Here is a 23,558-nt window from a genome sequence, read left to right as displayed (position 1 = left end):
GTGCTATAAAGGGCTTTTGTAAGGACAGATGAAATTGTGTTTATAGTTGCAGACAGAGGAGTCTTGTCTACTATTTTTGAGACAAACATGAAAATGAAGTTGTGACAATAACTGCCTGTGGTTATATTAAAGTCATGTTCGCAGTATGAACACTGATGTGGTTTAAGGCAGAAGTGGTTAAGCACTTTGTTGAGGACACTACAAAAGCACGAGGCCACCTAAAGACAAGTTTGGTGAGAAACCACAAACACATGAATGACCCAGAGACAGAGGTAGTCAGACGAAACATGTAGATTGTCTCCCCTGTGAATTCTCAACTGTCCATTATTCCACCCAATGGTAATAGAGCTCTGTTGAATTATTGAGGCTTTGCTTTTATTTGAGAGCCAACTTCAGGATATAAGCGTGTCCATATATGTGGGTTTGATGATATTTAATTTTACAAATTTAAATATTACAATTATTTAAATTGTAATTGTTTCTTTCATTGTCTTATTTTTAACGAGAACCAAGTAAAAGTTTATTGCAATTATTTTATTATGTTGATAGTATGTAGAATGAATATGTATGACTGACTTTTCAGTTGTAAATATATGGTTTGGCTAGGGAACAAAATAGCATCAGCTCTCATTTACCGGCTCTTTGCACAATTAGCAACAGTCGGTCAAATTAGCATGGCATGCTTTTAGCTTGTCGTTGTACGTCTGACTTGCATTCAGTTAACAGCCTTGTGTAAATATTTGAGTACATTTAATTCACAACAAAATTGTGTTTAATTAATTATAGCTAATTAGCATGATGCTCATTAAAGAACATCCAGACTAAGTGGGGTGTCATGCTTATGTTGTGACAGTTCCTTGAATGATAATGGAACTGAGCTTTTTAAAAATCAGTGAGGTGGATGTGATGCTACAGAACAAACACATCATTAACATTACGATTTCATTTAGAAGTATTAAGAAATTAAAGTTATTACACTGTGGAGGTTTTATTATTTATATGTCATTATTCTTTCATGTTTCTGATACATTGGCTGGTGTGTGACAGTCACTACACCATGCAACAGCAACATCAGCATCAACAAGCTGAACACTTGCATTAGACAGTTATAAACACGTGCACTTTTACAATCTCAAATCTCTGTGAATATTTTCTACCAACATAAAAACGTTTCCCCATTCTATTGCATTAATACTGTTTTTATCAGTGTCTCACTACAAAATCACCAAACTACTTTAAGCTTACCTAAATAGTGATAACATAATGAGATTTTATCTCAATATTTGTCATATTTATCCATACAGAAAGTTTTTTTTTTTTTTTTTCAGAGCAGATATTAGATTAATATTATATTGCAGGTGTCTGCTTTATTCTATAGTCTGTGACATTCTACCCTAATTTTTAGTTTTTCCTCTGTAAATGCCCGACTACATTTTGCACACTTGGGATGTCTAACTCCGAGCAAAGTGGCCCACCCCCAGTGTGTGACCTACAAAACATTGCTCTTTATGACAATGGTCCCAAAGCTCAGGTCTGTCTGTCTCGTTTCAGAGTCTGCTCTCAACAGGGAAAGAGTCTTGCAGCTAAATGTCTTTACTCCAAGAGCCCTGAGGCGACAATGTACAGGTTTAAAAACACCTGCCTCCCAACAGATCCACACTTTTAGTGCAAGCCGTGATGCCATGTTTCTCCAAAACGTTGTGTTTGTTCCTGAAAGCCAGATTTACCACAATTCCCCCGGGGCCTTTTTGAGTGGCAGCGTGTATGGAATGTGACCAAAGAGATTGTGAGGAAGTAAACAGATGTTTTCACTCTTTTTGTGGTGAAGGGACCTAAAATAACCCACTCTTCACCTGAAAGAGGTTTTTACCTGTTCTGAATTAATGTGGGACCAAGGGTATTGTACTGCTACCCTAAATGGCTTTCATTTTGCTTTAGTCCTGAGGCTGTTCGCTATCTGCCCTAAGCTACCTAACCACAGGAACAGGAAACAGCACGTCTTGGCATTGACATCTAATACACACACAACAACAAAGAAAACTGGAGCTCATCACCCTGTGACTAATATCAAATATCATATTCATCACTAATTAAACTGCAAATAATCGATTTATTTAGACTTTATAATTTTAAGATTTAAGTAAGTTATTAATTTAATTGGTATTTAGATATTATTTATGGACCATTTTGACTGGAATTACCAAATAAATCCACTGGTCGATTTAATGAAACACTGCTGTTGCACGAGAGCGCCATCTACTGAAGAAATAAGTCTGAACGCATCTAGGAATTCTCGGATCCTTTTCACAGACTGCAATAAATAATACCGTCAATCTATCTAATGAATTGTAAAACTATACTGTGAGTTTTATTGTCCTGACATTAAAGTACAATATTTTGTAAACACTATAGGGATGGGGTGACCAAGTTTGACATCTTTCTCTCTTTCATTTGCCGTAATTCATTTCTCAGTATTTGTTTCCTCTTTTAGAAAGTTATAGAAAAGCAGTAGGCCTAGTTGTTTTTTTTTTTATTTTGCTGTTGGAATAAATAGGAACAATACTGTCCATGTCTACTTAGTTTACTTCTGTGCATGTACACTTAGAAACGTGAAAAAGGGGTATGGACTGCATCACACTACCAACAGTTAGTGACATCACTGATTTTATTATATACATAATTATATACATACAGACATAATGGGCCAATAACTGCACGACCCAGCAGCAGGGGCATATGAAGAAGAAAAAAACAATACACCATCATAAAAAACATGACAGTAGTAAAACTTACTTTCCTTAATGCAAAGCCAAGTATTATCTATATTTGATCTTAATAAAGTTGGGAAAAAAAGATTTGGCAACAACAGTTTAAATCAACCTTCTGAATACTGCAGCAAATATACTGTATATCTCCACAACACAGACAGATAGTCCTTTGAGACTTCACTTATCTGTTGACAACTAAGTGAAGTGCACAGAATAAATTATTAACCTTTAAGAACTCAACTGAACTGATAGCACAGAAATGAAGGATTACCCTGCTGGAATGAAACTGGATTTTTACAGGAATTTGATTGGGAATGGAAGTGAAATTCACTGAAATATTACAAAGAAATCCTACTTTTTCCACTTCTGTCCTTTACAGGCACTAAGAACTGCTAGCAAGTTGATTGTTGTGCTAAATAGATAACTGCTTTTCATTCATTGTGAATACTCTTCCTGCAGTTTTGTAGCACCTGCTACTGGCCATGAAAATTTGGACAGTCAATCTAGGTACGCGATCAATCTGGAGCACAAATCTGTGTGTAAAATCAGAAGTGAAGATAGAGGAATTCCTGCAAGAGGCCTAGAAGCCATACCAACGTTGATGAACGGCTACATCATTAGCCTTTCCATCACAATTAGCTAAAAAGTGCCTGAATTTGCCAAACCATTTGTATATAAGGCCAGATCGGTTGACAGATTTCAGTTCTGCTCTACACATAAAAAAGTTTTACATTTAAAACTGAAGTCAAAGGTCAAGGTTTAGCACCATGCCATTCAAACTCAATCCTAATCGTTCTTCAGAATCGTTCAATGAGTAATGACTTTTCCAAACAAGGTGTAAGAGGACACTTCAGTGTTTTCAGACATCAGAGTTAGCTTGCTCTCAAAATTGTACCTGTAGGCGGAGTTGAAGTCCCTAACTGTTTTTTGACATCCTGTTTTAAGGAAAAAAGTCAAAAGGAAAGAAGCCAAGGAGATTTATACCTGATCACCATCAGACCTGCTCAGTTAACTTAAGCAGCTGCTGTCTGTCTTCAAAGATCAAGTTAATAAGAGGGATTCCTAAACATTTGCAGTCTCGGTTTGGAGTTTGTGTTAACCAAAATGCACCAGACTCATGACTGTGGTAAAAGAGTGCTGTAGTCCATCAGCATCTGTCTCGCTCAATGTGTAGTTCTCTTTGACAATACGGTCGCAGCCGATCTCCCCGTTACCAAAGAATCCCAAGAGAGGAATGTTGGAGAAGATCTTGCGGAAAGCAGTGGCCTCCACGTTGTGCTGGTTATTGTAGCTGTTGTGGCCGCGGCCCACACAGGCAAACATAAAGCCCATGGTGTTTCTCTCTGGGATATTAGCAGCCTTCAGCCGCTGGATAGTGGCCTCTGCTGCTTTTGGGCTGCTTACATCCTGGTCCACCAGCACTGAGGCACCCTGGATCTTTGGGCCACTGAAGGTCAGTCCTACTGCACCAAAAGAGCCTGGAGAACAGCTGCAAACAGACAGAACACATACCAACCTCACTAATGAAGATTAGATTTGTAATAATGTCTGAGACAATGTAGGAAACAAAGTAAGAAAGATAGCTTCCTGGATGTGACACTGAGAAACTGTTACATTACAAAACATGCTTGTTCACATAGTGGGAAGATGAGGGGAAAAACGGGACAAAAATAGAGAGAAGAGGACATATAAAGTCTTGACCATAAAAACATATAACATGAAAAAAGAAAACAGGAACTAACTTGACTCATCTAAAATCAAGAACTTTCTTTACTTACCAGGTTGTGTTGTTGGAAAAGGCCCTCTCAACTTGTCCTCCAATAATAAGCACATTATTTTGAGAAAGAGGTTCCAGCAGCTTGTTAAGAAAGTGCCCCCCTCCAGCTTTCCAGGTCTCATAGTCAAACATCAGCACCACCTTTAGATCAGGGTTATTAATCAACCCTGAAAATCACATACAGAGTATTCTGACATGAACTCTCATTCAAAAGTTTGGGGTTAGTAAGATGGAATGGCATGAGGTTGAATAAATGTCTCTTCAAATGCATCATAAAGAAATTCTATATTTCATAATCAAAATGTGCATTTGAACTTTTTAATTTAAGAAACCTGAAACAAAAGTCTTGCACACGGCATCACAGTGTTGAGTGGCATAACCGGGCAGGGCATAGAGGAGAAAAAATTATGTAAATTATGTAGGAAATAATGTGGGGTTTTTTTGTTTGTTTTTTTCCTTAAACCACAAACTCATTACACCAAATACACAAAATAGTGTTCTTTTTAACAACATAATATGACCCCTTTAAATAAGTAAGACTCAAAAGCATGTGCTAATTATACACTCCGTCATCTGTCATCGCGTTATAAGCATGGAACATGCAGGAATGAGTAGAATTATTATAGATGCAATCCCACGAATGATGCGAGCGGCATCATTACATTGTCAATGAGAAGCTGCATACGTGGCGGGAGAACAACAACAATGTGCTACATGTTTCTTTTCCCTTCATTTTTCCAATTGAAACTATTAATCCCTGAATAAACTATATTTTAAAATATATTAAATTTAGGAAGCAGTTATTTTAAATTGCAATAATATTCTACAGTCTTATTTTTACTGTATTTTTTATCACATAAACACAACCTTGGTGAGCATAGAGACTTCATAAAATAAAAAAAAACCTTAACCCAAAACCATGCCATTTAAACAAACCCCAAACTCTCACTGTTTTAGTGAAAAGATGGTCCTACTTATATATATATATATATATATATATATATATATATATATATATATCAGGGTTTCCGTTGTCCGGTAATTGCCGGACATTTGCCGGAAAAAAAATGAAATGTCCGACAAAATTAAATCTCTCCGGTCAAATTGTCCGAATAAAATTGCCTAATAATCCCGCCCCCAACACAATCTGAATTTGAGAATAAGCCTAAAATGTATGAAGCAAAAATACACCGAACTTTGGCTATGTTATGAAGGAACAGGCTCGTTTGAAAGTTATTAAACATTATTACATGGCTTGGTTGAATTCCAATGTGGAATGCGGTCTGTTATTTCTTGATATCAGGCCGCTGCGAAGCACTAGCAGCGCCAGGATTTTGATTGTAGGTGGGCCTCCAGAAAACTGGATGGGCCAGTTAAAATAAGCCAAAAAAAAAAATAAATAAATAAAAACGGGTTCCCCTTTCATCTCCGTTTCAGCGCTTTTCTGGGCACTGAGGACAGCGACTCAGTCTACCTGAATTTAATGTGTAATTAGCATAGGTAAAAAAAAAAAATTCATTTTAAATTGTTAAAAAGACATTTCAAGCTTTCTTAAGATATATTTCATGTCTGTGAGGCCTACGCTGAGTTTCGTTAAATTAGGATGAGATGCACTCCAGTTCACTAGCAATGCAAGTGGCCGCGAGGGCGCCTGCATGATTAGGCCTGTCGTCTGCTATATTTGCTTCTTATGTATTAAATCCAGGCAATTAGTTGATAAAAAAAAATATTAAAATTAAGATACAATTTATACAAAACGAAATTCACTTCAAAAAAGTATTTCTACTAAACAAAACTTAATTAAGTGGTCAAAATCATGTCTGACCCGCTCCATGTCTCTCGATATTGCGCACCTTATCTTACTCGTGCAGTTCACTTTTCATAATCAACATAAATTAAAAAATAACATTATAATATTTTAACAAATATTGAAATAAATAAGCTTATTTAATGGCTACAACATGTATAGTAGACCTAGAATCTCTATTTGTACAAATTGCTGCACATTCATTTCATTCTGAATTTTGCACACATAAGTTAAAAGACATTTGTTTGTGCATGCATGTAAAACATATCTGCAACTTTTATCAAGTTCACTGATAATTATGCGTGCATTTATGAATTATTATCTTAATCTATAATGAAACAAGGACGAAACATATGCTTTGTTTGTTTAGAATGGAATGGATCGCAAATAGATCCGAATGAAGAAATGAACCAAAATGTTTTTTTTTCCGTCTATTTGAAAGTTAGGCTAATAAACATGTTGCATTCGGCGACCTGATTATGTCATTTTTTACGTTACATAGCCTGCCTCCAGTTTTCCTCACCTTGACTAATTAAGAGGCGATACTTGACCGGCATATCATCAAAATGTCCGGAAAAGGAAACCTCCGGCACCATTTTTTTCTAGCGGAAACTCTGAGATATATATATATAGAAATTGCACCAGTTGCTACAATCTAAATAACTCACCTGCTTCCTCCATTGCCGATTCACTGAGGCTCGTTTTGCAGAAGTGAAAAGGCCGGATGGTGACCCCATCCATGGCTGGGAAAAGCAGACTGAAGCCAGCTTCACCCACTTCATGCTCTTCTGGGGGGCTGCTGGGTGAACCACTGGGGGTCACTATAGCACAAAGCATTAGAATTTACAGTTACACCGCTGCACTGACCTTACCATCAAACACAGCAATGGCAGAATGCAGGGAAAGGGGGACACTTAGTCTTACCAACAATTCCTGATGCAACAATTCCTACTAAATCACAAGTTCTAGGCAGTAAGTGTCTCAGCTTCTCGACAGGATCAGACACCACTTCATTCTCACACTTCCTGGCTGTAACAAGGAAGGATGGAAGTGAACAGATGAATCTCCTCATCATGACTAACAAGTTTTTAATACAAATAGTCATGTAATTTACCCTTTTTCTGTCTGTAACTAAAAGGCCAATTAAAGTTTTCTCCATCCACCATTAGGAGAGCTGTCTGGGGCAGAAGATAGACCTTCTGCAGGGAGTCAGGGGAAAGAAAAACATTTTTAAAATCTTTAAAAAAAAGTATGCTTGTCATTTCTAGAGTTTATAACAAATTTAACTTTGCCTTTGTTACAAAAAAAAAAAAAAATCCTATCAGACCTCCAAGTCTTCTGCCATAGTTCTGAGCAAAACATGTTCCTCGTATATGGATGTGCCAGAGGCAGAGAGCCAGGTCAGTCTCTGCTGTGTCTTCAAGACTCTGCGTGCACAATTCATCCATAGCCTACACACACTACAGAAGAAGAAACACCAATATCAACATAAAAACAGTCACTGCTATATATATATATATGTGCAAATGTAAATGTACAGGTAGGCCTGTGTGAATTGAATTAAATTAAATATTGAATGTTTGAGAAGCCAGTGGTTACCAAACTTTTTGCATGAGTAAAAAGTTTACATAACGGTATCCATGGTATTTATAAAAAAAATCTTCATTATCTTCATCTTCATTTACGCATTTCCATATGAACAACCAGTTGCAGACAAAATATATATATGACAATGACAGAAATGATTGCTTAAAGGTACAATAATACGCACTTGATGAATTGAATCGCCGATCGACTCTAAAATGTAACAAGTAAAAATGTAATTTAAGTTTTTCATTAAAAAAAAAGAAAGAATGTTTTTCAACTGCAGTTTTGCTCTGGTGTTTGCATTTTACGCTTTTAAGATAAACAGATCAGCTGACAGAGCTGTTAAGAGAAAGCCCAAATAAGTCAACACATCAAAGTTAAACCATCTAGACTAATTTATCTGCATTCCGTTTTGACACCCAGCTGATTAGCTCAAAGCTAACAAGCTAAAAACATCAACACTTAGCCAGAATAATTACCTTGCTATCCGGAGGAGATTTTTAGTCGGCACAAATGTCAAAATCTTCTCCACGACCTCGGCAACATTACTCAGGATATATCCAGCTTTACTTTCCCTCAAGATGTTTGGAGAAGCTGCATCCCCTTCCATTTTCACACGGATTCTCTTATCACTTTTGACCCTCCACACGGAGGCGGAACCGGAAGTTGTTTAAAAGTCTCTAAAAACGAGCACTTGTATACAGTCTATGGTACAGACCCCTGACTACAACGTTTACTACGATTTTATTAAGAGCTAAAAGAAAAGTTTATATGTCAGTGTCAAACAAATAAATAAATAAAGACGCAACAAGTATGTTCATGCAAGTGAATTTTTTTGCACTGCATTTGGCACTTTAAAATTAAATAATATAGAATAATTTAGCAAGTTGCAAAAAAAGTAAACATTTATATTTGTGTACCTGAGGGTTGTACATTGCATGTTGATTAGAAATGGCACATTTTTAAATGTGATAAACATGGACTGATAGTTTTATAACTGTATAATTCCGATAATTAATCTAGAAATATTTTTCTGATTTTGGAAGAACTACTTACACTAGTAAATTCAGTCTACTCCTACAACACAACTCACCTTTGGTAATGATCAAAGGTGTGTTATATGATGCAGAAGGCACTTTCCTCTCTCTATGTAAACTTTTCCCTTTACGTAAAATACATAGAAAAGGTTGAGGCGTTTCACCATTTAAAGGAAACAGGTTGCCATGTTTTTTCACATTTAAAATTTAAGCTTTAGGTTTTGTCACTCTTCCAGATGCAACCCATAAACCATAAATCCTCACATTTTACAATATATATTTAACCTTGACATGAAAAAGTTTAAGACCCACAGTACTAACAATAATAGAATAATGAAATTATGGATTATCTGTCATCACAGATTATTGGTTACTCTGTGTGCAACACAAACAATAGACTGTGTTCATATTCATATTCATATTCAGTGTATGCCCTGGTGTTCTCTCATTCTGTTGTGAGGTTAGAATTCACTGAGTGCTAAACTGAGCTCATGTGAAAGGGCTCGGTTTTTCCGGAGCTGTTGATAAAGGGAGTCTGGTGAGAGGATAAGAAAAGGTAAGAGAAGAGAAGAGAAGAAAAGGTAAGAGAAGAGAAGAGAAGAGAAGAGAAGAGAAGAGAAGAGAAGAGAAGAGAAGAGAAGAGATTAAAGGAGAGTTGTTAGTTCCAAAAGCATTTACCCAGAATGGTTTGTTAAAGTTAATGATAAGATCTTTCTTTTAATCCAGTATTTACAATGGCACAGAAACAGTACTATCGAAGAGAGAAGCAACATAAGGTGATGAGAAGGAGCTTTGTTTGGATTTTATTCAAGCTTCCTGACAATAAATTAAAGACATATGAAATCAAAAGAGTTAAGACATACTTGAGAGAAAGGAGTGGGGAGCTTACAGAGATGGGAGGAACTTTTATTTTACAGAAAGCTACAAATTTCTGTACAAGTGATGGGACTATAGAACTGAGAGCTCCATCCCCACTGAGAATAGTGCGATGGAGAAAAGCGACAACAGAGAAAAATAGAGAAATACAGAGGAAGTGAAAGACCTGCCGCTCAGACGGTGCCCGGAGCCAGAGATGAGATGTAAAAAATTTAACTGTGCAGGGGGAGAAAAATAAACGAGATGAAACAAATGAAAGATGGTGATGTGATGACAATAAAAGGACATGCGAGAAATATAAAAAGACTGTCAGTGTCACATAAATATACATCACACAACAAGTATGTTAATGCATGTGAGAAAATGATTACATCAGGCATTCTGAGGTTATTTTTTTTTTATTCTCATAAAAATCATTTAGCAAGTTGTTTCAAATGTAAACAATGTTTACATTTAAAAATTAGTTGAAATAAATGAGAAAAAAGAAAGAAAGAAAGAAAACCAGTTGAAACAATTGAGAGATGGTGATCTCAAACAACAAGGGGCATGCCAGAGATAAAAAAAAGAGAGTCATCATGCATTCCAGATGAAATACAGTGTGTGTAATCTCATTTCATCTTTAAACCAAGTAAATCAATAGACAGGTTTGTCAAGCAGGCTTTAAACTTAATACTTGGGTTCAGTCAAACATCTGCCATCAAACCTGAAAATGTGATTATACTAGCAGACAGAGAAACTGGAAATGCTATTAAACCAAACAGGTGTGCACACTCTCATACATGAACACGAGTAACATGTGGTGATAGTTACATGGATGTCATGTCGTTGAGAGCGTGGTCCAGCTCCTCGCTGATGGCTTTGTACTTGAGTTTCTGAGCATACAATTCATCTAAAGTAGCCAATTAAAGGCCAGAATGGTCGAGGGGTGTTGAGTGGGGAGGAATGGAAAAGAATGGAGAAACAAGAAAATAAGGAAAAGGAAGCAGTGCCAAGGCAGACTGAACAATGACAAATGGTCAGAGAGAGACAGATAAAAGAAAAGACTAGGAAAACAGTAATTCAACAGAAATGAAATGAAGTGAAATGACCTTCCTTTATCATAAGAAAAAATAAAATCTCTCAAATACCTAAATTCTAGTACTTTCTAGCAGTGGTGATATGTACCGCTGCTAATTTAAAGGCATATCCTTTTAAATCACTATGTGAACTGTTAATTGTAGCAGATAAATTCAAAACAAACCTAAACCTTATATTCAAAGGATATTATAATGTAACTAAAGATTTAACCCTTGTCTAATAGCAACAGTGAGGTACAAGTTGACATACCCTCCAGATCATCAATGGTCTTCTCAAGCTTGGCGACTGATCTCTCAGCGAACTCAGCACGAGTCTCAGCCTGGAACACAGAGAGATGTCAGGCCCTCTTATATGTAAGCGCACACACACACGCGCACACACACACACACACACACATACACACACACAAGATGGTGGCTAAATGAACTCACCTCCTTCAGCTTGTCAGTCAAGACCTTGATCTCCTCCTCATATTTGTCCTCTTTAGAGGAGTACTGTAGACAGGAAAGAGATAGGAGAGATGTACACATGTAAAACAAATATGCAAAGATGATCATTAACTAATTCACACGTACACATAACATTTACACGCTTACCTTCTCAGCCTGGGCTTCCAGAGACTTCATGGTGTTGGTCACAGTTTTCAACTCCTCCTCCAGCTCAGAGCACTTGCTATAAGTGAGAGTGACAGAAAAGTTGAGACAAAAAAATTACACACAGAACATGTTTTTAAAAAGTGTTACATTTGTTTGTTTTTACCTCTCATTGAGCTCAGCACGCTCCTCAGTACGCTCCAGCTCACCCTCAACAATCACCAGCTTACGGGCCACCTGTGTGCAATCACAAAGAAGTGAACATGTGTTACATTGCCCAAGATTAAGAGATTGTTTATTGCATTTCTGGAGCATTTATTCATAATAAATGATAAGAGTGAGAAAGAGAGAGAGAAAACTGACCTCCTCATATTTGCGGTCGGCCTCCTCAGCAATGTGCTTGGCCTCCTTCAACTGGATCTCCTGCAGCTCCATCTTCTCCTCATCCTTCAGGGCCCTGTTCTCAATGACCTTCATGCCTCTGAGAGAGACAGGGTTTGGGTGTTATTATAATCATGAGACCTAATGCATATGTTTAAAATAAACTATCAATTTGAATTAGACTAAGCATCAAAGTAATAGAGTCTATATCCTCCCTTTAAAATGTAATTTTAGTTTATCCTATGTCAGATGTCTTGGCCCATACCTAATTAAATTCATACATTGCCATTTGACTTTTCTGACCAAATCTAATATATTGATATTCAATTAACTGCAATAAAAACTATAATATTTAAAAAAAACTAATTGTAACTCCAAAAATGTATATAATGCAAAAAATGCCATAAAGTGGTTTTAAATTTTATTTAAAAAATAAAAATAAAATTGGGAAAATAAAAACATATTAGTGACCCTGGACCACAAAACCAGTCATAAGTAGCATGGGTATATTTGTAGCAATACCCAACAGTATGTATGGGTCAAAATGATCGATTTTTCTTTTATGACAAAAATCATTGGGATACAAGGTAAAGATCATGTTCCATGAAGATATTTTTTACATTTTCTACCTTAAATATATAAAACTTATTTTTTTATTAGTAATATGCATGGCTAAGGACTTAATTTGGACAACTTTAAAGACCGTTTTCTCAATATTTTGATTTCTTGCACCCTCAGATTCCAGATTTTCAAAGTTCTTTCTAAGAATCCCAGAGCTTGTTTTGTGCCCTAGTCATAATAAGTGGCCTGTGAGTTTTCCTACACACCTCTCACTCTCATCAGCAGCCTTCTCAGCCTCCTCCAGCTTCTGCAGAGCAGTGGCCAGACGCTCCTGGGCGCGATCCAACTCCTCCTCAACCAGCTGGATGCGTCTGTTCAGGGAAGCGACGTCGGCCTCAGCCTGCGCACACACAACGAGTAATGAGCCAACAGTGCACTAATCTAGTCTAGTCTACATTAACAACAGGTTTACACAGCGCCTTCGTGAGAAAAAAGTCTAGAACTTACAACACTATCGTTTTACGTACTATGGTTTTAAAAGTGCTATACGATATCTTGACGAATACCTGACAACATTCAAATGCTAGCGTCTACTAATTTTCCGGGAAACATTAAAACATTGTTTAAAGATGGGAGGACGTCACCTGTCAAAAAGCAGCACCGCCCTCTCCATCCATTACGCGCCAGTGCGCAATCAATTATTTAGAACTTTCTAACGACAAAAACGTTGTTTAAACATAATTTTAGAATGATTGCCTAGTATTTTTCCGCCTCTTAATGTAACCTTATGCGAAACCGTGCTGCAGTTGGCCTACTAATGCACTTAAATCATTATGGTAAGCTCACAGATTGCCTGGCAGCGCGCTCGGTCTCGAGCTCCTCTTGTAGTCTCTGTGTTCGGCTCTCAGCATCGTCTGCTTGTTCTTGCAGTGACCTGATTTTCTTTTTCACAGCGTCGAGATACGCCGTACCAGCAGCCATCACGAAGCCTGCGGTTTGTTTGGACGGGGTATCACGGAGTGTTAACGGCGCTCCAGTAACGCAAACAGCCCACCCTGATTCCCAGCCAGCGACTGGTAACGCTTTACCAAACACCGGAAGTCAGAGGATCTAGGCTGTATTATCGTTTTTAACCACATGACCTGCTTATTGCCTAAATTAAATGAAATGTCAAAAATGTCAACAGTTTCCTGTGTTATCACTAAGATGGATAATGCCATAAATATTGTGCTAAGATGGATACTGCCATAAATATATATATATAAAAAAATCAATGTAATAAATTAGGTGATCAAAACTGCATTGTTGTTAAATGCATTTTTATCTCTCTGCCTATTTTGTTTGTTGTACTTTGTTGCCTTTACAGATTTTGCACTGACATGTTAACTGTGCGGCGTACAGCGCCATCTTGTGAAAATGTTGCTGCAATACAGGTCGACCACAATCCACTGGAAATCCATTGAGGTGAATAATTGTTTCAGAGTGAACAGGGTATTTTGGGGTTTTATTTTGAATGACACCCTCTGTCGAGAAGCCTGAATTTCCAAGAAACTGCAAAAAGTATTTTAACATAGCTAAAAGCTTGCAGCTTCTAATGCGTTTTAAAATTTTATAAAGTTTGTTACAAAGGTGCGCTAAATGAATGTTTATTCAGTAAAACCTTTATTACATTTGTTTAGAAGGCTTTGATAGTTGAAGGTTAGCAAACTTCGCTTGTGGCGCCAAACTTTGGGGAGCCAAGGCGATTCTTTTGGAACTGCGGCCACAGAATTACTGACAGAAATTCCTTCAGAAGTTGCCTCCCCGAAAGTCAGGGAATAATTATCAGTCTATACGCTGATTATTAAAATAAAATCGTGCCAAAAATCTACATAATAGACTGTTAATATTTTATCACCTTGTATCATATATACAAATGGGTGTTTTTATTATTATTTATAATCCTAGGTATTCACTTATATATGTTTTATTAGATAATATAATTATTTTGATCGTTTATCAAACTAGCTTCTCATGGGTGATCGCTGGTCTTAGGTATCCAGCAAGGGTGAGGTGAAATTCTACACGGACCCCTGAGACGCTTGTAGGTGTGCAAACGAACCCCCAGATGCTTTCCTTATAAAGCGCTCTACTAAATTTAACCCGCCGTTTGCATACACTATCCTGCAACTGTACATATGGCAGACTGCTTAACCATCTGGGTCTTGGTAGGCTATTCGTTTACCAGGTGGTGCAAATAGGCTACATTTAAGAATGGCCGGCGTCATTTTAAAATACTTTTTTTTCTTTTCTTTTTTCTTTTCTTTTTTCTTTTCTTTTTTCTTTTCTTTTTTCTTTTAATGAAGTTCCCGATAATAAATTAATTAAATAAATAAATGTATGGATTTAGCAAAGCGACTTACAGTGCATTCAGGCAATCAATTTTTACCTATCACCTTTTTACTATCGATAAAGTTTAGTCGGTAAAAACAATGTCCGAAGTACTACGTCATGGTAAAAATGAAATGGGGTGAAGCTGTATAGTAAGTTGAAGACTGTCTGTCTAGCAGGGATAGCCTAGGTGCAGGTTGCGTGACATCAGACGGGAGACCCTAAGTTTCCCTGAATGCTTACATCGGTAGCTTTCTTCTCAGCCAGCTCAAGTTTCTCCTGAGCATCCTTCAGGGCTTCAGAGTATTTGTCCAACTCATCCTCAGTTCCCTTTAGCTTCTTCTGCAGGGCGACCAGGTCGTCCTCGAGCTACAGGAGAAACACGTGTGTCAATATAAGAGACAAGAACAGCTGCCAGCTGCGTTTATGCATTACATGTGCAATTAACATAAGTTAACAATACAGGCCTATAAAACAGATATAGACTAGTCTACTGTAGCAGTGAGACATCTGACATGAAAAAGTTAAAGTAGAATTAAAAATAAAATACAAGATAGGATAGAAACCGAAAAGCTTATTAAATATGTAATTATGCCATATTAGCTGTAAAAACAAAATGTAAAGTCTGTTTCATAAAGGTGCAAAAGAGACACCCAAATGCACGAGCGCCCGATTCATGTCCAACCTGCTTGCTTCTGTCCTCTGCTCCCTTCTTGTCGCCCTCAGCCTGCTCTGCTCTGTCCAAGGCATTCTCCTTGTCGAGCTTGAGCATCTGCATCTTCTTCTTAATGGCATCCATGGCTGCGTTTGTGTATGGGTGGTCGCACCAAACACTGGACTGAGAGAGGCGATGAGCGTCTGTGCTGAACTGAACGCTGAGCTGGAGTGCGAGCTGGTCTCGCTGTAGCCTGTCAAATATGTGCCTTCACAGAAGCCTGAGAAGTTCCGCTAGACACCCAATACTTTTTTGGGAACGGCCCTCAGCGGTTCCTCCTGCGTCGCGTCTTTTTTTAAGGTTCTGGACGGCGATTCGCTGCCCTCAGACATTTGACCATTGAAATGCCTATATATGGGATCTCAGGGCCAAGACGTCTTACAAGGGGGCCGTGTTCCTATTTCTAACACCCTGAACCTGGAAAGAAAATGGGGGAAGAGGAGCAAAACTGTCCGGGAAGCAATTTAGGCTACACGTTGTCCAATTGATGCAAAACGCTGATTATGCGAACCCCAACATCATTTTTTTGGGCTGGTTAAATAAAAAGATTTCCCCCCACATCAATAACTCTTTACAATGAAAACTAAGAGTCTTTACAGAGAAAAAAATCGATTGATTTTATACAGATACAGCACACGACAGGAGGGGCTCATGAAAGTGATTATCTTAAGGGAAGGCATTACTATCTCTGGGTCAGAGAGACATGTCAACGAGTCCCTCAGGCATTGTTCATAATCTGAAGGGCTTTAGATACGGTGGCTGTAGAACAGCAATCTCTCAGCACGCTTGCATTCATTGCCAAGCACCGTGCTGGTTTAAACTGGCCACGGTAAAACCCCCCCAAATCTCTTGGAATCACAACGACGTGTCGTGTGGCAAAGCTACAGCTGCCAGCCATGCCGCGAGGATACGAGCCACACGTAACGCCTCTATTTGAGCTTTGATACATCATTTAAAACATTTTCACTTAGCAGTGAGGTTACTTCGTTTCCGATTTCTTATTCTTGCAAGTTAGAAGAGATAATGGTTTGCTTTTGTTTGCTATTTGTTCCACAGTTTATAACGGGGTTTTGGATAAGAAGATCACCAGACACAGCCTTTTTCAAAGCTGAGGTGTTTGCCCTCAATATTAATTTCTTATACTCTCACATTCCCACACCATGAACTCAACTCCAGGTTATTTTTACCCTTCCCCTCCTGAAGGAAGCACCTGCCACAGTCTCTTCTTAGCTGTTTAAGACGAGCTTTTCTACACACACAGCTACCCTTAATCTTGAGTCACACAGCTGTGTTTTTGATCATTGTCTATTAAAAATGTTATGTAGGTGCATTTTTACTATAGTAATTCATTATAGTATGCATGGAATATATGTGACTTTTTTTCTGCTATTGTGGTCTAACATTAGCATTAGGGGGAAAATATATGCACATTGAATTGTATATCTATGACTAATTATTTATTATGCATACTTTCATGAGACTGATTATGATCACCTACAGTTTTTTAATAAAAAATAAATATTTTTTTTGCAGCAACACTATAGAACCATTTTTTCTGTGAACGGTTCTTAAAAGAACACTTTTCTTATTGTGTAGAACATATTATTAATATCAAGAAACTTTTCCCACTAGAGAACCTAGTTTTCATCAATGTTAGAGGTTCTTGGAACCATATACCAATAAACAACTTGGATTTCTAAAAGTGAATTCTAGTTTCATTCTTTTACTCACTGCTTTCTGCAGTTAGGCTTTAAGAATGATCAGATTAGCATGTTATATCCAGAGACATTCAAACAGACGTGCAAAGCTTCCTCTTGGCGGAAACCTTTCAACAACGCACTTACGCCTGGCACCTCAACCTGTTAAATGCCTTTGATTCAACTTCAAGATTTTCTGAATGCTGCTGAATAAGCTATAGCTTTGATTGGACTATTCTGTATCATCTGAATACAATTTGAAGCAATATAATTTGAATTCGTTTACAGAAACCTGCAAAATGAAAATGTAGTTATAATGGAAACTGGTAAAATTGGTACACAGAGTTATATTCTGTTTACTGAGATCCAAGATAAAAGTATGTGTGCTGGAGAGAGAAGAGCTGCTGTTATGCTGCAAGGGAATTAAACAGCCATAAACTCCATTATGTTGGCAGGGTAAGTATTACACATATAACATAAAACCATACACAATGCGTGTACTTCTCACCATCCTCTCCTCTCCCAAAGAAGTTATACAGACTAATGCTTGAAACTTATGTTTGAAAACATCTACCGTTTGAGGAAATTTGACAGTTTTACTTGCCAATCCAATTGCAATTCTAATTGTACCAACTGTAAATCTTTAAACATGCATATCTGCTATGACCATCTCCCCACAGGGGACTAAAATTAGCACCTTCTCGAGTATGTGATCCCACCCAATATAGCCCCATACCCTCATGCTGACTAAGACATACCAGCTCTGCCCTGCCCCCATGCCAGTGTCTTAAAGAAGCAGTCAGCCCGAACTTAAGGCAGTACTGTCATACTGAGTTGATCTGTAGTGGCAGATTACTCATCTCAGTTCACCACCGCAATGAATAGCTCAGAATAACAGCAAAACTGCAGACAGAAACAGAAGACTGAGTAAATGCTCTAAATGAGAGAGACCATGTTTGTGTCAGTCACTTTAACAAATCACTGAGATGTACTTCTTTTAGATGTATGTACATATCACAAAGCATATGTGGAAGAAGGGGAGATGGTACATAAAAGGCAATGTTGATTCTATTTGGCCTCATAGAGATCTATAACCTTCTAAATTGAGACTGCATAAACTTACAGATGACGACGTAGAACATTATTCCAAAACTCAAGCTTGCAAGCGTATTACTCCTTGCCTCAGAAGAACTAATACCGAACATGCATATTTTATTTTCCTTTAAGTGAACCTATTTACTAACAATTTTTTTAAATTATTTTTTAATGGCAGGCAGCTATAGTAACAAACCATTTTATAATAACACTTTTTACAACCGCACTACTAATTTTAATTATACTACATTTTCCAGTATTCTTCCCTAGATCTATTTACATGCTGAAATGGGTTTATAAAATTAAACTGTATGAATTAAAAAAGTATCAACACAAATAATAATAATAACGCAATTAACACCGTATTAATAGATTATTATTATTATTATTGTACACATTAAGCTCACATTCAAAATGAATAAAAAGAGAAAAAAAAAAGTGACAGGGACGCAAGGCCGAATTGTTTTTTGTAATATACAACTTTAATGAATTAAAATGTTTTTGTGAGAGTTCATTCTCTAATATACCACGGTCGGGGAAACATTAAAAATATTTTTTTTAAATAAATGTTTTAAATTAAAAACTGTTCAGTGCATGAGCAGTATTATACCATTCAGTTTCATTGTCACTTTCACGTTCAGGTCAATAGTGCAAAAAAAAAAAACCAAGAAAAAAAATCCATTCCATACGAACATCATGTGAAGAGAACTAAATTGAAACCCTTTATTTTCAGTTAAAATGTTCTTCCATATATGCAGAAGTTTTACATGTATAACTTGATTTACTGCAGTGCTCTTACAGGCAGTCATTCAAAGACACCCACAAATAAAACTAAATCAATTGGTTTTCACTAAATGTGGAGTCACATTCAGGACTTTCTTAATATTTTAGTCTAGACAATGCATGAGCTGGCAACATTTAGCCCATTCTTCAACTCTGCCATTAAATGTAATGGAGCATGCACAAGAAATGCAGTACAAAAGTGTGCTGTCTTAACATACAGTCATACATTTGTATGTAAGCCATACACAATTACAGCAACATAAAGTAGACAAGACACTTTCTAGGCAGATCTAAAGGGGGAACTGCTTAAAGTGAGTTTCACAGGCCACTTTATGACAATGACTTTCTGTAGTAATTACCAACTCGAACCATTCCAACTCTGAGCATCAGAGCACAAAATTAGTAACAGATTAGCAGCATCTCAGCTTCGAGAGACACACACACACACACTATGGTGAATGCAAGCCAGAATACTGTATAAACACCTGATCTTGTCTCCTACAGTCAGAGAACTGATACGTTCATTTGACAGTGATAAACTAAGGCACTGAAACTAAATGTACATAAAGCCAGAGACTGAAGAGTTGCTGTGGCAAAGCAATAAAGCACTAACAGATTTCCAGAGTTGCATATGACCAAATACAAGCTTAAAAGAGACACACTAGAGCATAAGGTCAAAAATCTGAAAAATAGTTAGAAAAAGAAGACATAATGAAGAGAAAATAAAAGCAGCAACAAACAGCACTGTAAAATACTGCAGTGGCCAGTCATTTCAGCAAAAGAAGAAAAGTCACTCAAAGTATGTCTGGCTCTACATAAAGTGAAGAACAACATGTCCTTTTGAACATACATCCTTGTGCCCAAAACAACAATAGGAGCGATTCCATTATAATTGAATATACATTCAGTATTTGGATTTCATTCTTGTAAGAAATATTTTACTGTGGTATAACATCAGTTCTATGGGGTTAGAGATGGAATTTCCACAGATCCTCTGAGGTTAGTATGGCTTTCTGATTCTCTCGATTTAATCCACCAATCACTAGATCCGCTCATTACATTCTCAAAGCGTATGGGCAGCAAGAAGAATTCATTGGAGATGATGCATTTTAGACACTTATTCTGAGTGGTTTTGTTTTACATTGCACATTTTCGCACATTTGCTTGTCTACATAAATATCTTTATTTGTATACTTAGTGAAGCAATGAAAGTGAAGCATAAAAATGTATCTCACCATTACAAAATGTACAAATGTTAAACATTCAACTGGAGTCTCTTAAAATCAGGTTTCTTTTCTTCTTGACTTTAAATGACGTAAGCAAAGTCTCCACCTTGTTTGAAACCCAATAAATGCTTTATTTTAAACGACTGAAATCGAACGGAGTTCATTTATTTCTTCCTCAACACTCCGATCCCAAAAGTGTAAACCTGGCTGTTCTGAGCACATGGTAATGTGCTTCCAAAATCTTCATGCACACATTCACAAATTCAGATTCATGCCAGAAATTTGAAGCTTCTTCATGAGGGTGATGAACACATTTACGGTTAAAGAGACGAGACGGTTTGAAATGTTCAAGAGGTTAAATATTTAAAAATTCACAATCCAGTCAACTGAATCAATAACCCTTCATCAGTTCAGTATTTGTCGTATGGACTGCACTTTTGAAATTCATGTGTCCTGAAGGCAAAAATCAAATGGTGGATAATTTGATCAAAGGGAAGCTAGTATTTCTGTTTAGTCCTCATCCTCTCGGAGTTCACTTGGCAGGAACTTGTACTGCTGTTGTCTGATCTGCGCTAGCTTCTTACGGGCCTCTTCCAGCTCCCTCTCCTTCCTCAACATCTCCTCCTGAGCAGCAATAATCTGGGCCAAACAGACAAAGGACAACACATATGAAATATGAACTGAACAAAGCCAATATGGGAGAGTATAACCTTAAAATACTAAATGATATTATAATTATTAGTTCCAGTTAAAACAATAATAATTAATAAAAAAAAAATGTATGGGAAGTCAGAAAGATAAAATTATGAATACGCGTTCAAAATACAGTATTATTATTATTTGTTTATTATTTTTATTATATAGCAAACATTTTGTTGTCTACATATATTAAATGACATTTATTTTTTATTATACATCTATCTATTGATCTGCTAATAAGAAGGAGAAAAATAATAATAATAATAAGAAATAAGTATTATTATTGCCATTATTATTATTATTATTATTATTAGCAGCAGTAAAAATAACCTAAAGATGCAGTTAGGATTATTCAGAGTATTTTTGTATTACATAGGATATTTACGCATAGTTCATTGTCTATATAAATGTGACCCTGGAGCACAAAACCTTAAGTCGCTGGGTATATTTTTAGCTATAGCTAAAAATACATTGTATGGGTCAAAATGATCGATTTTTCTTTCATGACAAAAATCATTAGGATATTAAGTAAAGATCATGTTCCATGAAGATATTTTGTGAATTTCCTACCGTAAATATTTTTAAACTAAATTTTAGATTAGTAATATGCATTGCTAAGAACTTCATTTGGACAGCTTTAAGACAATTTTCTCAATATTTAAATTTTTCTGCACCCTCAGATTCCAGATTTTCAAATAATTGTTACTCGGCCATATATTGTCTTAACAATCCTAACAAACCATACACCAATGGAAAGTTTATTTATTCAGCTTTCAGATTATATATACACATTTCAATTTCGAATCATTTACACTTAAGACTTTAAAGGTTTTGTGGTCCAGGGTCGCAAATATATTTATTACTATTATTAACAACAACCACAACAAACAAAAATATTATATTATTACTTAAATAATAATATTATTTTAATAAGCAATAGAATTATGTATTTATTATTAACTAATTATTATTGAATCAACCATAGACAGAATTCAGCCTAAAATCTTACCTGAGCAATTCCTCCTACAAACCTGGTCTTGACCACCACATTATCATCATCTGCCTTGTTGAAAGCAGCTTTCTGGGCCGCTCGAACCAGACAGTCAGAGGCCCGTTTCACAGCATTGCCTGCAGCCTGCAGATAACACATAAGAAGTTCATGAAATGTGCCTATGAAGTTCATGTTCAGTGAAGGCAGTAATGTAAGCCTAGGTTTATATGTGAACATGTACAGTGCAGTAACCATTTAAATATCAGAATGAATTTAGTATTTTTCTTTGATTAACTATATATACCTGTAGCCTCCTCATAGCCTCTGAATCCTGCTCAGCTTTAACCTTGCACGCCACCAGCAGCTGTGCAGTGGAAGCAGCCACTTGTTTGGCAGAAGAGATGAGCTTTTCTTCACTGGCATGACCTTGGACCGATGCATTCGCTGCCTCACAGAGGCTACTGGTGGCTGCGGCAACCATGCGTGCCTGTAATGCATGAAAAAAAACTGAAAGTCATAAAGGAATATAACATGATGACATTTTATCTGCACTTTGAATCCTTAAGGACTTACAGCAGATATTAGCCCTTGGGACCATTGTCCATCATCCACAGCATTAGCAGGGATGGCTCCCACCTTCAGAAAGGGAAAAAAAGTATGTTATTATTCTATAAAAACGGAGTAAATGGAAAAACTCAAAAAACGGTTGCTATAAATAATCATTTTATGGACTGATTAATAAACATGCCATGTCTTCTTACCTTGCCCTGGGCTACGAGTTCTCGCTGAGCAGCTGAAGCTGATTTTACAAGAGCGCTGGTGGCTGCGGCGATAGATTTGGCTGCCTCAAGAATCTGCTCTTCAAAGTCTAAATTCTCATTAGCTTGCTGCAAACAAAAAAAAAAAATATATATATATATATATAATGGAAAATGCATTTGTAACATCTTGAGGAGGTTATAAGAAATTGTCTCACTGTATTAGACTGTATATACTGTAGTTGTGGTTAAAAAAGGGCAAAATACAAAAAAAAGGGAAAAATAATGGATTTTTTTTTATCAAGAACTGATGGCAGCAATTTTTTGTCATTAAATGTGTTACTATTGTATTGTCACTGTATGTGTTTGTCTTACACAGCAAAAATAATAAGTTCAGTGCATGTGTCTCAGTTTTACAGTTCTTTTTGAGTTGCTTAGTGCAGTCTTTGGGCCTCTACTACACACTACATCTAATCACAGCTGTGTTTAATTTTGAATGTTTTATTGGCTAATGCATACACACAACAAATTTATTGTGGCATTTGGAATTCCTTGATACTATAAACACATGCAAACATATAAACGTTTTATATTTATTATAAATTACAAATGCACATGATATATATCATATATATAATATTAATAAACATTAATACACTACTGGTAACAATGTATACAATTTTTATGTTTTTGAAAGTATCTTATGCTTACTAGGGCTGATAAGACAAAAAAAAGACAGTAAAAACAGACATAGTGTGAA

General features: G+C 36.6%; 3 protein-coding genes across 4 annotated transcripts in view; all 3 read right to left on the bottom strand.

Moving 5' to 3' along the window:
* Positions 1 to 2,647: 2,647 nt before the first annotated feature.
* Positions 2,648 to 9,605, bottom strand: fbxo22 (F-box protein 22). The gene is made up of 7 exons (XM_052561078.1): positions 8,419 to 9,605; positions 7,680 to 7,812; positions 7,467 to 7,551; positions 7,277 to 7,381; positions 7,021 to 7,173; positions 4,547 to 4,712; positions 2,648 to 4,257 (listed from the first exon to the last, which is right to left on the bottom strand). Exons 1-7 carry the CDS (start codon positions 8,547 to 8,549, stop codon positions 3,864 to 3,866), a joined length of 1,167 nt encoding a protein of 388 aa, XP_052417038.1. The 5' UTR covers positions 8,550 to 9,605; the 3' UTR covers positions 2,648 to 3,863.
* A 148-nt stretch (positions 9,606 to 9,753) lies between these two features.
* Positions 9,754 to 15,814, bottom strand: LOC127961807 (tropomyosin alpha-1 chain). The gene is made up of 10 exons (XM_052561079.1): positions 15,520 to 15,814; positions 15,078 to 15,203; positions 12,731 to 12,864; positions 11,886 to 12,003; positions 11,689 to 11,759; positions 11,526 to 11,601; positions 11,361 to 11,423; positions 11,179 to 11,248; positions 10,663 to 10,741; positions 9,754 to 10,068 (listed from the first exon to the last, which is right to left on the bottom strand). Exons 1-10 carry the CDS (start codon positions 15,631 to 15,633, stop codon positions 10,065 to 10,067), a joined length of 855 nt encoding a protein of 284 aa, XP_052417039.1. The 5' UTR covers positions 15,634 to 15,814; the 3' UTR covers positions 9,754 to 10,064.
* Positions 15,815 to 19,040: 3,226 nt separating this feature from the next.
* tln2a (talin 2a) overlaps positions 19,041 to 23,558 on the bottom strand; it is a 47,379-nt gene continuing 42,861 nt past the window's right edge. For both annotated transcript variants that reach the window (XM_052561656.1, XM_052561657.1), the window contains 5 exons: positions 22,802 to 22,927; positions 22,614 to 22,676; positions 22,345 to 22,527; positions 22,059 to 22,184; positions 19,041 to 20,989 (listed from right to left, as the gene is read on the bottom strand). In XM_052561656.1, coding sequence (XP_052417616.1) covers positions 20,861 to 20,989; positions 22,059 to 22,184; positions 22,345 to 22,527; positions 22,614 to 22,676; positions 22,802 to 22,927 — 627 coding nt within the window. In that variant the 3' untranslated portion in view covers positions 19,041 to 20,860. The remainder of the gene's footprint in view (positions 20,990 to 22,058; positions 22,185 to 22,344; positions 22,528 to 22,613; positions 22,677 to 22,801; positions 22,928 to 23,558) is intronic.

This window comes from Carassius gibelio, chromosome B7 (assembly GCF_023724105.1).
Source record: "Carassius gibelio isolate Cgi1373 ecotype wild population from Czech Republic chromosome B7, carGib1.2-hapl.c, whole genome shotgun sequence".
Classification (NCBI taxonomy): Eukaryota; Metazoa; Chordata; class Actinopteri; order Cypriniformes; family Cyprinidae; genus Carassius; species Carassius gibelio.
Note: the sequence above shows the minus strand (reverse complement) of the source record. Positions and strands in the feature narration are given on the sequence as shown.

Coding starts and splice junctions, on each gene's coding strand:
- fbxo22 (XM_052561078.1), bottom strand. CDS start 8,549: ATGGAAGGGGATGCAGCTTCTCCAAACATCTTGAGGGAAAGTAAAGCT. Junction 7,552..7,679: donor CTATGGCAGAAGACTTGGAG/GTCTGATAGGAT, acceptor GACTCCCTGCAG/AAGGTCTATCTTCTGCCCCA. Junction 7,174..7,276: donor TGTTGCATCAGGAATTGTTG/GTAAGACTAAGT, acceptor TTTGTGCTATAG/TGACCCCCAGTGGTTCACCC.
- LOC127961807 (XM_052561079.1), bottom strand. CDS start 15,633: ATGGATGCCATTAAGAAGAAGATGCAGATGCTCAAGCTCGACAAGGAG. Junction 12,004..12,730: donor GCTGCTGATGAGAGTGAGAG/GTGTGTAGGAAA, acceptor TGTCTCTCTCAG/AGGCATGAAGGTCATTGAGA. Junction 11,424..11,525: donor TGGAAGCCCAGGCTGAGAAG/GTAAGCGTGTAA, acceptor TCCTGTCTACAG/TACTCCTCTAAAGAGGACAA.